Here is a 15,331-nt window from a genome sequence, read left to right as displayed (position 1 = left end):
TGGCATAACGTGTAGCAAAGGACACACCCATGGCAGTGCCTTGTATCTGGAGATAATAACCCCCATGGAATTTAAAATAGTTGTGATAAAGGCAGAAGCGTGTACTGAAGGATTTATGTATACAAGCAATTGCCAGTGGTAGGATTCCACCCAGGTATAGTTGGCCAAAGTGCCAAGAAGTTGTAGGGAATCATGGATGTAAGAAGGGAAGGACTGCACAAGAAGTTGTTTGAAGAAATCTATGTACTGGGAGAGCACATTGCTTATGCTCTCCATGGTGGCCATGATGGGCCTACCAAGAAGGTTATGATGGTTTCTATGCACCTTCAGCAGATGTTAAAAATAGGTGCACTTGAATAAATCTCCTCCATCTCCTTTACCACTGCGGTCTTATGCTTAAAAAGTCTACATTTTTTCCAGAGGGCCAGCTTGTCAAAGGGAGCAAAGCCCCTGAAATACATAGAAGCTCGCCCCTCTATCTGATGTTGCTTGGACTCCTGTAAGCAGCACGAGTTACAGACGTAGACACCGGCAGCCATCCATCCCTTTGGTGGGTCTTCTGTGCACAGCAGCTGCTTATGAGGCAAACTGGATTCTTGCTATGTGTCATCTTCTATCACCTCTAGAGCCAGAGTAGGACTTTTTAGATGTAAGTGTGCTTTTTGTAAAAAAATTATGCTTTTATGAGATTCTCATTTCTGTGCCCTGCTATTACATAGTTACATAGTAGGTGAGGTTGAAAAAAGACACAAGTCCATCAAGTCTAACCTATGTGTGTGATTGTATGTCAGTATTACATTGTATACCCCTGTATGTTGCAGTCGTTCAGGTGTTTATCTAATACTTTTTTTAAAAACTATCGATGCCACTTGTCTTATTGAACTCTCTTCTGCAAAAATGTATTATGTGCAGTCACCAGTTGTTTCTTTTACATATCTAAAGCTGAAACTTTTCATCACTGACTTGCAAATTTTGTAGAAAGAACTGGGCCACTGTGTTCAGTAAGACTTCCCTATTCTCCCCTCATTGTCAACACACTGGTTCATGCTGGAACACTCTCTGCACTATAAATATGCCCAGGCCCAGACTGGCCATAGGGCAGACCGGGCATTTGCCCGGTGGGCCGGGGCCGCCCGCTCCAAAGAATGTTGCTGTTTAGGCCGCACAGCGGGAGGTAAGCGGCGACCGCGGCCTGAACATGGTTAACACAGGCCGTGGCCGCCGCTCGCCGCTACCGCTATGCGGCCGTTCTGTGTCTCCTCTGGCGGAACTGGCGGCTGCATGGGCTGAGCTGTGTGTCTCTCTCACACACAGCTCAGCCTCAGCGCCGCGCTGACAGTTCCGCTCTCTGATCCCAGGGGCTGCTCCTTCTCCTCCAGCCAAGGTGTCTGCACGGTGAGGCAAGGGGCGGGGCTGCTGTGAAGACGTTCCCCCCCCGCTCATGCCCACCCCTTCTCTTGTCGGCAGCACATGTGAGGAGAAAGCTTCCCTCACCATTGGCCACAACAGAGGGCCAATCAGAGACCTAGAGGGGCATCATGGGAAATGTAGTCCCAGAGATAGATGGCCCAATTGTTTTCAGCAGGGAGCTGACTACACTCCCCAGCATGCACACTGCTGGGGGGGAGGGGAGAGAAAAAACCTGGAAACAAACAGAAGTGCCTGTAGCAGCTACTACAGGAGACATAAAAAACGAAAGAGAGGACTGTGCTGGGGAACTAATAGCCCCAGCACCACCAGAGAGAGCCATGCTGCACCGCACCACCAGAGAGAGCCATGCTGCACCGCACCACCAGAGAGAGCCATGCTGCACCACACCACCAGAGAGAGAGTCACGCTGCACCACACCACCAGAGAGAGAGTCACGCTGCACCGCACCACCAGAGAGAGCGCCACGCTGCACCGCACCACCAGAGAGAGAGCGCCACGCTGCACCGCACCACCAGAGAGAGAGCGCCACGCTGCACCGCATCACCAGAGAGAGAGCGCCAAGCTGCACCGCACCACCAGAGAGAGGGCGTCACACTGCACCGCACCACCAGAGAGAGAGCGCCACGCTGCACCGCACCACCAGAGAGAGAGTCACGCTGCACCGCACCACCAGAGAGAGAGTCACGCTGCACCGCACCACCAGAGAGAGAGTCACGCTGCACCGCACCACCAGAGAGAGAGCGCCAAGCTGCACCGCACCACCAGAGAGAGAGCGTCACGCTGCGCCGCACCACCAGAGAGAGAGCCACACTGCACCACCAGAGAGAGAGTCATGCTGCACCACCAGAGAGAGAGCCACACTGCACCACCAGAGAGAGAGCCACGCTGCACCACCAGAGAGAGAGCCACGCTGCACCACCAGAGAGAGAGAGCCATGCTGCACTGCACCACCAGAGAGGGAGCGCCACACTGCACCTCACCACCAGAGAGAGCTACACTGTACCACACCACCAGAGAGAGAGAGAGCCATGCTGTTCCTGCACCACCAGAGAGAGAACCATGCTGCACCGCACCACCAAAAAGAGAGCAGGTCAGTGTCACTGGGCAGTGTGGGCACAATAGGAGACAGACAGTACTAGCATTGTATAGCCACAATAGGACTGGGACACTGTAATATAAAGGGGACTGCACTGTAAAGGGGCACTGTAATCATTGCAGTACCCCTTTACAGTGCAGTTCCCTTTATATCACCTTTATATTTAGCAGTGCACATTACAGTATGGAGGACCGACACCAGCCACCCCCGCGAATGTCTACCAAATTCCCCCCCGGTCCCTCGAAAAGTTGGCTGCCCAGTCTAAAATGCCCGGGCCTATTTTTTTTCTCAGTCCGGGCCTGAATATGCCTGACCCTTGGGTGGAGTGATCTCCTGCCCTAAAGTCACAGTATAGTTTCTGGTTCAGAGAGATGGAACAGCAATGTGGGAGACTGTGACTGGGCATGTAACTTTTGAACACCAAAACCTATTTTTGCCCCATTAACATCAATGATGTGGGACTTATTTTCCTCCCACTGGTACCATTGAGATTGGCAAGTGACCTAGGCAGGTGCCAAAGGACTTATGGTAATAATTCGTGATAATTCAGCCAGCTCGGCTTGGATTGGCAGGACTTGGCTGCCACAAGGGTGACATCACTACGCAAGGAGGGGGCGTGGTTACCTGTTTCGTGACACCGTCCCTTTGTAATACAATAAGGAAGGGGGAGGCCATGAGTGCAGTGCATTTAAAAGGAAGGTGGGCTGGGATATGCATATACGGGAACTCCTCCCTATCAGGGATGAGCTTTATGTTCGACTCGAGCATTGGCTGTTCGCCAGTTCGCCTAACAGCGAACAATATTGGGTGTTCGTGGCAAATTCAAAAATGTATCAATGCAAAAAAAAGTGTAAAAAAAAAAAAAAGTTTTTTTGGGAGCAGTGTTTTTTTTTTTTTCCTTTAGAAATGTCATTTTGCTGTCAGACTGTTCTAAACACTGGAAACATGCGCCCCTTTACAGGCATACTATAGACACCCCCCAGGTATGAAATTTAAAGGAATATTACACTTTTATTGTTTCACTTTAAGCATTATTGAAATCACTGCTCCCGAAAAAAACGTCAGTTTTTAAAACCTTTTTTTGCACTGATACATGTCCCCTGGGGCAGGGCCCAGGTCCCCAAACACTTTTTATGACAATATCATGCATATAAGCCTTTAAAATTATCACTTTTGATTATTCATGTTCGTGTCCCATAGACTTTAACAGTGTTTGCGTGTTCAAACAAATTTTTTGCCTGTTCGCATTTTCTGGTGGGACATCCTATGTTTCATGTGGTGTGGTACGCTCACAGATTGGGCTTTGAGATGTCAGATGGCTAAGTGGAATGTCACGGGGTAAATATTTTTAGAACAAGGTGGAGAGTGTATTCCAGTGTGGAATGGGAGGATTTTTAGAAAGAGCTGGTTAGCTCACACACATACACATATATTATACCTTACTATAGTGTTTGAAATGGTGATGTAAAAAAAAGTAAAAACATTTATGAAATAGGAATTTGGTGAAAATTAAACATTCAAAAATAAAGATTAGAGGATAAACATAAAATAGTTTATTAATATTAAGTAAGTTTAGTATCCCCTTTATGGATCACTGCCTTGCTGTGACGAAGCTGCTTGCGTAATTTAGTGAAGCTACGAGCCGTGCAGGCTCAGCCACGTTTCGACACAAGGGTTCTTCAACTGGGGCATCAGATTGTGGATTGTTTTTATATTATTTTTATCTTACAAGTTGTTGTGAGAATCTATAGCCCAATAAACAATATTGGTTGACCTGCACCATATGGAGCTTTTTCCTCTTATTCCATTTTATATTCCATCGTGCCATTTTTGATCCTGGTTTGCCTATGTCTATGTGGATTCCTCCAGGACATCTTTGGCTGCCGCCCCAATAGTCCTTTATGGATTTTCATGGTTCCAGGACTGCGAACTATCTACCAATGCATCCTAGGTGACATCCAAGGAGAATCACAAGCATATTTAACCCACTGCCGTACAGTATGTGTGTCCATCCCTGCCAGTAAGAGTACCCTATGCTGTTTACACCACTGTCAGGATTTCAGTGACATATTTAAATCCGTGTCAAGTCTGCCTGGAAGGGAGGCATTAAAGAACTATTTCAAATTTATATTTTGCATGAGGTACCCCCTTAAAATCTATACCAGGCTCAAAGGTTCTGGTATGCATTTTGGGGACAACTCTGCACATTTTTTTTTTTTTTTGCCATGTGATGTGCTATATAAAGTGAGCTTTACAAATAGAATAAAAATAGTATAGTTTAAATTGCCATCAAATGATATTCATTGTCAGCTTCTTTTAAATAAATAAAATAACACACAAAGATCCCTTCAAAAGTCCTCCAAAATACATATCAAACCCTTGAAAGGCTCTGTGTGGTTGCTTTTTTTTTTGTATGTTTTGTTGTGTTTTTTATTTCTTTTTTTTTACACTGTATATAACTGGTTGCTAAGGAGGGGGCAAGGAAGCCGTCTGGGGGTCTTCTTCCTCTGCCGCCGTTCCCGCCGATGACCCTCCTCTGATGCTGCATCCCGCTGATCTGTCGGCACTGATGTCCTGCATTTCTTAACGATGGGACGTGGCAATCAGATTACGCCATATGGAGGCCATGCCCCAATTGGTGGGAGTACAATGTACCCCATACTCATTCACAAGGGGGTGCCGGGATATGGCTTTCAGTTTCCGATAAGCCCCCCGCCCGCAAACCCCGACAACCACTGGGCAAGGGTTGTTGGGAAGAGGCCCTTGTCCCCATCAACATGGGGGCAAGGTGCTTTGGGTTGGGGGGTCAGAGCCCCCCCCTGCCCCAAATCACCCATCCCCTGTGTTGAGGGCATGCAGCCTGGTATGGTTCGGGGGGGCTCTCACTCGTCCCCTCCCAATCGTGACCTGTCAGGTTGCATGCTCAGATAAGGGTCTGGTATGGATTTTGGGGGGACCCCCACGGCATTTTTTTTTAGATTTTTGGCATGAGGGTACCCCCTGGCCTGGTATGGACCTGGGGGGGGGGGGGGGCCCCTTGCTGTTTTTTTCGCAAATCGCGCCAAAATCACACGTCCAAAAACGTGGCAAAGCACCACAAAAAGCACTCCAGAAACGCTCAAAAGCAACATGCATAGATCTGAATCGAGCCTAAGTGCTACTGCACCACTTCCTGTACATCAGAGAGATGCACCTCCTTTAGAGGCCATAAGGTATGTACAATAAGTTAAAGGAATTGAGCATTTCAGCATTTGAGCATTCAGTGGGGTTCAGCATCCAAACATCGCCATTTGATATATGCGTATTTTGTTTTTGGGGAGGTTGTTGGAAAAAAATTTTTTGTCATATATTAAGGAAATTTGTATTGTAACACATTTCATGTTTTCATGTTTTCATATTGGAATATTTCCTTAATTGATGTTAGTGTTATTTGTGTTATTTGTGAAACAGATCCTGTTTTATCAGAATTATCTACATTTTTACAACTTTTATGTTCCTACTACTATTTTTACAGTATTTACTGTCTAAAATTCTACTAAATTTCTCCCACTTTGGTAAAATAACATATTTGCTTCTATTATAACTAAATTATAATTTTCTTTCAGGTGTTTGCAGGTATGTTCCTGACATCTATTTTGCTGAACCGGTAGAACTTACAAGAGAGCATTTTTTTGTGGAAGGCACAACACTCCAGTTCAAGTGCAAGAAAGGTTTTGATCCTGTACCAAATGTAAATAATGTTCTAACTTGCTTAGGGAAAACATGGACTCCACATAAAACATTTTGTACACGTACGTATTTGTGGAATACTTAGCACCTAGTCCTTGTTATGAAAATGTATAACACTCCTGTATTTAGAATCCATTTCAGAATTTTAACTCCAAGCATATATCCTGTATCTGCATGATTCAATTCAGAGCACTTTATGCAATTTCTGTCTGCTGCCTCATTTCTCACTGAGCTATGCAGAGTGTAACTTTAGCTCCTTACCCCCTGCTTTCTGGAAGCTCAGACAAGCATTCTTTTGGATTTTGAATGGCTGTAGATAAGAGGATTGCAGATAAACAAGTTCAACTTCTGTAGGAAGATTTGTTTCATCTCTGTATTTCACCTTAGCCCAGTCACTTCAGTGTGTATATGTATAGGTTTACAACCACTTTAAAGTTGCCAGCCAAAAAAAAGTCCTGGGTACACCCTAAGCCCTTGTACACACGGTCGGTGATTCCGACAACCAAATCCGTCAGAGTAATTCCGACAGATTAATTCTGGAAGAGGTTCGGAAGTGATGTTGCATACACACGGTCGGACTAAGTTGTCGGAAAATCCGATTGTACATAACGTGATGATGTTATTTCGTTAGGACGGGACTACGTTCAGGCTGGTAGCAATAGCTTTGGTCTAGGAATTTGATCAAATTGAACAAGGTGCTATAAATCACAAGTCAGAAAAAGGCCTACCAAAACCCCATCCTAATGGACAAGACAATATGAAACAGAATATACTCCTCTAGGGAGAGGACTTTAACGTGGGTAGGTGGCCATATAGAGTAAACAACATTCTATCAAAATAATAATGCATAGTTTAATAATAATAATTAAAATTGACAGTATAAGATACTATACACATTACATGTATTTACAGACATGAAATAACAAATATACAAAGTACATATCCTGTTACACTGTGTATTTTCTCAATCCAACTGTGTGGCAGAACCTTACAGTGGACGGAGGGCAACAAACCCAACGCGTTTCGAGATCATAAATGCACTCTCTTCATCAAGGGTATGAATATATTGCATTGAACAGAAAACAGGAAATCTAAAAACAAGATAATACAGAGTTAAGTATCTATGTCAATGAAAAATAGGCAAAATAGATAATAATAAATAAGGAAATGAGAAATTGCGAAAAAAGAAAAGGGAGAGGAAAAAAAAAAGGGAGGGAGAGAGAGAGCATAACTCACCACTAGAATATCTAGGGCAAATGCACCGGATAATATAGGGGATATGAGGTGGTAAGCAGAGAAGCCCTCTATCCAAATACTGGGGATTAGATGATGCACCAATAGGATCGGCAACCGTCACTCAAAATGACCCTTAGAACAGTATCCTCACAAGGGGCATCAATTAGTATAGCCCTATAGGATAAGTAAAATACTTTAATAAAGAAATAGTATATTTGATACATTGCAGATACATATTGCAATATACCACAATCATACACAAAAAAGAAAAAAAAAGAAAATAGTACCACATTTGCCGTCTGTCTAGTAGCTTGGGTAACATACTGAAACAGCAATAAGTCTGTGCAATTTAATCACAAGCTTTGTGAAGCAGTGCTGTGGTGGTAAATACCTCATGTGCCTGGCAAAATACACTGATGGATGGTCGGTTGCAAGATGGAGGGTAGGGTGCCAGATGGAGGGTCAGGTGCCAGATGGAGGGTCGGGTGCCAGATGGAGGGTCAGGTGCCAGATGGAGGGTCGGGTGCCAGATGGAGGGTCGGGTGCTTAAAACCAAATCTCCGGTGTTGAATAGCGAGGTGGCCGTGGAGGGAAGAGGAGCCGAGGGGTAGCCGCATTCAGTAACATACTGTATACAGTATTACAGTGTACCGCGCCGAGCCAATCACGGCAAGCGCTGTATTCTATTAATGAATACAAAGCCTGCACGGATTGGCTTTGAGATTCAGAGAGGCGCGGGCTGATGATATTACAGCCTCTGCCAATCCGAGCAGGCTTTGTATTCATTAATAGAATACATCGCTCGCCGTGATTGGCACAGGTTGGAACATCATCAACCCATGCCTCTCTGAATCTCAAAGCCAATCCGTGCAGGCTTTGTATTCATTAATAGAATACATTGCTAGCCATGGTTGGCTCGGCGCGGACAATAATGCTGACATCCATATACCGGCGTATAAGACGACCCCCCATATTTGGGGGATTTTTAAAGTATAAAAAGTCGTCTTATACGCCGGAAAATACGGTAATTATCCAGGGAGAGATTAGCAGATGCTAAATCTACCAAAGATTGTAGCATGTACGCATCAGATTTATGGATTGGGAAGATATAAATAAATAAATGGAATGTACCAATTAACCCAAGCGTATCCACGAAGTGCCTCCAACAAACAGCAGAGTATATGTATAAAAATTATAAGGAAAAAAGGGGAAGTGTGAGTATAAGTATAAATATGTACCTGGTCTTAAGTATTGACCATATAAATGAGGAGAGCCCAAGTTTTGTTCCTCTATATCAGACAATCCGCCGTCCAGAGACACACGTCACAAACCAACAGCTTTAATATACGAGGCAAACAAGCCCTGAGTGACAAAAAATATATATACTGTAGGTACTTAAATTCGAAACAGTGTAAACTGATCCAAACATGCATATATAAGTTAATGGCCTCAGTGCCCATAATGAATAATTCAAGCAAAATCAAACTGAAACTTACAACGAATGTGACATGTACACACGCTGGGCTCACGTCCTGACACTTTCAGGACTGAGCCCAGACTAAATACAGCCAATGATTACAAAGTGGGCAGGTCTAGAGGATGAACCCATAGCTCAGAAACATCAAATAGAATCAATGAAGGGGCGTTTTAAGACATAACGGCGCGAAAGGCGAGAGCCAAGCAGCATATGTTGGACACTTGCCGTCCCACGGTGCACTACATCTGGGCAAGCGACCCAAAACAAGCAGATCGCCTGACCGAATGATACTAGGAGGCGGCCATACCCACCGGGAAGACCACCTCCCGTGTGCCGAGTGAGGACAGCGTCAGGGTCCAAGGCAGCGGAGCGAATCCATTAGGCACCATCAAAAAACCCAGGAAGAGAGTGGGCCAAAAATAATGAAAAAAAAAAACAAACAAAAAAAACAACCTTCACCTTTACTACTCATTGACAGGTTCCCATTCACTGCCACCTGAAGAAAAACCCTCCAAAAATGGTCTGAACGATAAAGTACCATTCAAGCCAGGAGGGAGGGTGGCCCTTAGGCGAAAGATCCAGCGCTGTTCACGCTGGAGTAGTGCCCGATTGGGATCACCTCCCCACACTTCAAAATGAACACGGTCCAGGATAACAAAAGAAACTTTGGGACATACTCCAGCGTGAACAGCAGTGGCATGTCTCCCAAGGGGGAGAGTAGGGGTACAGGATTGCAAAGAAATTAGATGCCGGTAGGCCCTCTTCCAAAACTCTTGGATAGTTTTCCCTGCATAAAAGCGCCTTTCGAATAGAGTTGTTTAAGTATCAATTTCCTGGCAAAAAATTGCACATCTTTGAGGGCTTCAAATCTGTCCAATTTAGGAATTTGATCTGAGCATGCGTGGCACTTTGTCCGTCGGAGTAGGCTACACATGATCGGAGTATGTCCGATCGGAGCATTTTGTCGGAAAATTTTACCAGCAAGTTGGAAAAGTTGGTCCGTCAGATATTCCGACGGAAACAGTCCGATGCAGACCACACACAGTCGGAATATCCGACAAGACGGTCCGATAGGAAACATTCTGTCTGAATCTCCGACCGTGTGTACAAGGGCTAATAACTGCCTTCATTATGGCGGGTGTATATGTGCAGGTATATACAATATATATATATATATATACACATATACACCAGTAGGACACCATGATAAAGACGTTGATAATGACTAATGCAGTATAAATGATCTAATATTGGGGACTCATTTTTGTCTCAAAGCTGGAGAGTCTCCTTGCTTATCTGTTAAGCAAAGTGTAAAATCTGACCACATTTCTAGATATTTCTTTAGGGATAAGAGGACAGGGGTTGGAAGATCGATGGAGATAAGGGTAAGTGAATAGGAAATATTAGTTGGTTGTACAGTTCAGTACACATTTTTGAAGATCCAATTCCACAATTACTTCTGATGCTCCTTCATTCACTGGACATAGGATCCCTACCCATCTCTATCATGGATACAGCGGCAGTGGTTATTCTTAAACCCTGACATGTGCTCATCATATTGTATGATTTGCTTATTGAATAAAGATTCTGGCTTTGCTTCATGCTGATTAGTCGGGATTCATGCTAGGTAGGAGTACAGACACCAACATCCACAGACTGAATACCCATATGGATTTTGCTAGTTCAGGCCACCAGGGGGTTGATGGTTTCCCTGGATGCTAAAAATGAATTTGATTCAGTGGAATGGGAATACCTCTGTGCAGTCTTTCAGAAATTTGGATTTGGCCTTAATTTTATCACATGTTATAAAACGGTACACTTTGCCCTGGTGGCCCAGGTGCAGACCAATGGCAATGATTCTAACATATATTCCCCACATAGGGGAACAAGGCAAGGGTGTCCCCTTTATCCAGGTTTGTTTACAGTGACCCTATAGCCTCTAGCTATTCAGATTAGAGCTACGGCTGTGGTGAAGGACATCAGAGTTGGTCTGCTAGAAGATAAACTATCCTTATATTCAGATGATGACCTTATATATATATATTCAGCTATACGATTAATAGACACGTTTAATTCCTTTTCCAGTGTTAAAGTGGTTCTGCACCTTTAAAAAAAATATTAAAAGCCAGCAGCTACAAATATTGCAGCTGCTGACTTTTAATAAATTCACACTTACCTGTCCCAAGGTCCAGCGATGTCGACGGCAGATGACAAGCGATCGCTCGTCTCTCTGCTGCCCCCGCCGCCATCCTCTGTCAAGGAATTGGGAAGTGAAGCATGGTGGCTGTGCGTCTCTGCTGGTGAACACAACGGGGGGGGGGCATCTGCGGGGGTCTGCGGGGGGCTTGTCCCGGAAGTGGGTGCAGATACCTGGATTATACCTTATTTTTCATCCCTTACCTAAAAGGCACACTTAGGGGCTGATTTACAAACACTTTGCGCCATGAGTTGCGGCGCACGCCGATGCGCAACAGCCATTTTCGTATTCACAAAGCATTTGCGCCTGTAACACAGCACAATTCCCCATTTACTATCAACATGCTGGCGCACAGGAGGCGACAATCGGTGCGCCGCTATAGACCTGGCGCACGCATTCTTCAACTCAGAATTAAAAGAAGGTGGAAGTGCCAATATTATGGGGGTGATGTGGGTGATGTGAGAAAGTATAGTTATAACTGTCCAAGTAACAAATATGCCCAAAATAGAACAGAAAAGTAACTTTCTCTGAACAAGCCTGCTGCGCCTGCAAACACACTTGGAACTGCGCAAGGTCAATTTATGCACAAGCGGCATTTGCGTACGTTCAAGTGCTTTGGTTCACTGCGCCGGCAAAATCTTAGTAAATGTCAAGCCGCGTAGATTCATTTGCATAAGTTGAACAGGCGCACCCCTCAACTTGACTTGCGCTGGTTCACTTTTTTTAAGGCTATTTGCACAAAAGTCATGTTAGCATTAAGAAAAAAAAATGAAGAAAAAAAAAATGAAGAAAAACAAATGCGTGGGGGTCCCCCGAAATTCCATACCAGGCCCTCCAGCTCTGCCATGGATTTTAAGGGGAACCCCACGCCAAAAAAAATGGCATGGGGGTCCCCCTTAGAATCCATACCAGGCCCTTCAGATCTGGCATGGATTTTAAGGGGAACCTCGTGCCAAAAAATAAATGGCCATGGGGTCCCCCTCAAAATCCATACCAGGCCCTTCAGATCTGGCATGGATTTTAAGGGGAACCTCACGTCAAAACAAAATGGCCTCGGGGTCTCACTCAAAATCCATACCAGACCCTTCAGGTCTGGCATGGATTTTAAGGGGAACCCAGCACCAAAAAAAATGGCGTGGGGGTCCCCCACAAAATCCATACCAGACCCTTATCCAAGCACGCAACCTGGTAGGCCGCAGGAAAAGAGGGGAGGACAAGAGAGCGCCCCCCAAACCGTACCAGGCCACATACCCTCCCCCCAAAGCACCTTGTCCCCATGTTGATGAGGACAAGGGCCTCATCCCCACAACTCTGGCCGGTGGTTGTGGGGGTCTGCAGGCGGGGGGCTTATCGAAATCTGGAAGCCCCCTTTAACAAGGGGACCCCTATATCCTGGCCCCCCCACATCTGTCCTGGGTAGTATATACAGCTATATACACCCACATTCTTTCTTCCTGTATGCAGGAAGGAAGAAGGTGGGTGTATATAGCTGTATACACTACTCAGGACAGATGTACTCACAATTTGTGTATATTATCTGTGTAGTAGTGTATACAGCTATATATACCCACACCTTCTTCCCTCCTGTAAATAGAGACCATGCGCCATCATTACTGACTGCAGATATACATAATTTGTCCTGTTACTGTATATATATATATATATATATATATATATATATATATATATATATATACAGGACAAATAATGTATATCTGCAGTCAGTGATGATAGAGGAAGGTCTCTATATACAGGAAGGAAGCTGGGGTATATATAGCTGTATATGTGATGGTACTGGTGGGCACAGATGAGATGGCACTGCTGGGCACAGATGAGATGGCACTGCTGGGCACAGATGAGATAGCAGTGGTGTGCACAGATAAGATGGCACTGGTGTGCACAGATGAGACGGCACTGGTGGGCACAGATGAGATGGCACTGGTGGGCACAGATGAGACGGCACTGGTGGGCACAGATGAGACGGCACTGGTGGGCACAGATGAGATGGCACTGGTGGGCACAGATGAGACCGCACTAGTAGGCACAGATGAGACGGCACTGGTGAGCACAGATGAGGCGGCACTGGTGGGCACAGATGAGGCGGCACTGGTGGGCACAGATGAGGTGGCACTGGTGGGCACAGATGAGAAGGCACTGGTGGGCATAGATGAGAAGGCACTGGTGGGCACAGATGAGATGGCACTGGTGTGCACAGATGAGACGGCACTGGTGGGCACAGATAATATACAGAAATTTTGAGTACATCTGTCCTGTGTAGTGTATACAGCCACCTTCTTCCTTCCTGTATATACCCCATCACCAAAGTGATGGGGTACATACAGGAAGGAAGAAGGTGGGTGTGTATAGCTGTATACACTACACAGAACAGATGTACTCACAATTTCTGTATATTATCTGTGTAGTAGTGTATACAGCTCTATATACCCACACCTTCCTCCTTCCTTCTTGTATATAGAGACCTTCCTCCATCATCACTGACGGCAGATATACATAATTTGTCCTGTTACTGTATATGTAGCTGTATACAGGACAAATTATGTATATCTACAGTCAGTGATGATGGAGGAAGGTCTCTATAATACAAGAAGAAAGGTAGGGTATATATTGTTGTAGATGAGATGGCACTGGTAGGCACAGATGAGATGGCACTAGTGGGCACAGATGATATGACACTAGTGGGCACAGATGAGATGGCACTGGTGGGCACAGATCTGTATATTATCTAGACATGGGCAAAAGGAAAAATTTGTTTAGTTTTGTTTTGTTTTAATTCGTTAATTAATTAATTTCGTTTAGTTATATGTGGCCCCAAATTCGGGTCGCAAAATGTCATTCTCTGCTGCAGAAAAGTACTTTCATATTGCCCATATCTGGGGTCGCTTGGTGGCAGGTGACGTGGCAAGTGGACAATCCGGAACTTAGTCACATGGCACTCGTGGCCAGTCACATGGCATTCGTGTCAGGTCACGTGGCACTCGTGTCAGGTCACGTGGCACTCGTGTCAGGTCACGTGGCACTCGTGTCAGGTCACATGGCACTCATGGCCGGCCACATGGCACTCGTGTCAGGTCACTTGGCACTCGTGTCAGGTCACGTGGCACTCGTGGCAGGTCACGTGGCACTCGTGGCAGGTGTCGTGGCAAGTGGACAATACACAACTTGTGGCAGGTGATGTGGCAAGTGGACAAATACAATACACATCTTTTGGCAAGTGGACAATGACATACAGCATATGCACTTGCCTTGCGATCGACATCCGTAACTTCTTCAATCAGGCAGGCTGACAACTTCATTGATACCATAAATATAAATGAAATAAGATGTGTGTTTTTTTTGCACTGGTACACTGCAAGTATGAAAAGTTTATGTGACAGATGTATATAAGTAAGTAACTAACCATCTTCCAAAATTTCTAATTCAAATCAAAAAGATTAGAACAGAATAGAAAAAAAAATAGAAAGAATATACAACCATCTTCTGAAATTCAAATTTGAATAGAATAAATTTGAATTTCGAATAGTATGAATTCAAATTTTTAAATACATTTTATTTTAAATTTGGATAGAAAAGATTATAATAAAATAGAAAATAACCTAGAAAAACGATAGAACAGAACAGAATAGAATATATTATATTTGAGGGATTGTGAGGGATTTGGAGGAATGACTGTTTTGGTCATTTCAGACATAACTTGAAAGATTTGTTCCCAATACTTCCCAAGTTTAGGGCATGTCCAAAATGTATGCAACATATCACCTTTTTTGCCGAACAATCTCCAACATTTGTCATCAAATGTGCAGTTGAATTTAGATATTTTCTCAGGAGTAAGATACCAGCGTTGAGTCAATTTAATGGATACTTCCCATAATGTAGAGCAGCATGTGGCTTTATATGTGGTGTTACAAGCTTTTTCCCATTGGTCAACTGTATAGGTGTATCCTAAGTCTTCTTCCCATCTAATTAAAGGGATAGTCTTTGTAAACACACATTTTTGTTGAAGAAGATTATAGAAAAGAGAGATCCTTTTTGTTGATGTATGGGGATCTTAAGGAAGGACCAAGCCGATTGGGGAACATTATAGGTCCATGATGGGAGGTTGGAAATGCAATTCTTAGTTCGGATGTAGAGGAATAAATCTAAATTT

At 44.5% G+C, this 15,331-nt stretch overlaps 1 protein-coding gene across 7 annotated transcripts in view; it reads left to right on the top strand.

Moving 5' to 3' along the window:
* Nucleotides 1-15,331, top strand: part of LOC143982461 (C4b-binding protein alpha chain-like) — a 505,748-nt gene that overhangs the window by 305,399 nt on the left and 185,018 nt on the right. For all 7 annotated transcript variants that reach the window (XM_077481187.1, XM_077481191.1, XM_077481190.1 and 4 more), the window contains one exon: nucleotides 6,133-6,318. In XM_077481187.1, coding sequence (XP_077337313.1) covers nucleotides 6,133-6,318 — 186 coding nt within the window. The remainder of the gene's footprint in view (nucleotides 1-6,132; nucleotides 6,319-15,331) is intronic.

The sequence above is a fragment of the Lithobates pipiens genome, unplaced genomic scaffold (genome assembly GCF_037356315.1).
Source record: "Lithobates pipiens isolate NorthernLeopardFrog02 unplaced genomic scaffold, aLitPip1_a1.2 Scaffold_16, whole genome shotgun sequence".
Lineage (NCBI taxonomy): Eukaryota > Metazoa > Chordata > Amphibia > Anura > Ranidae > Lithobates > Lithobates pipiens.
This window is presented reverse-complemented; position numbering and strand designations above follow the sequence as displayed.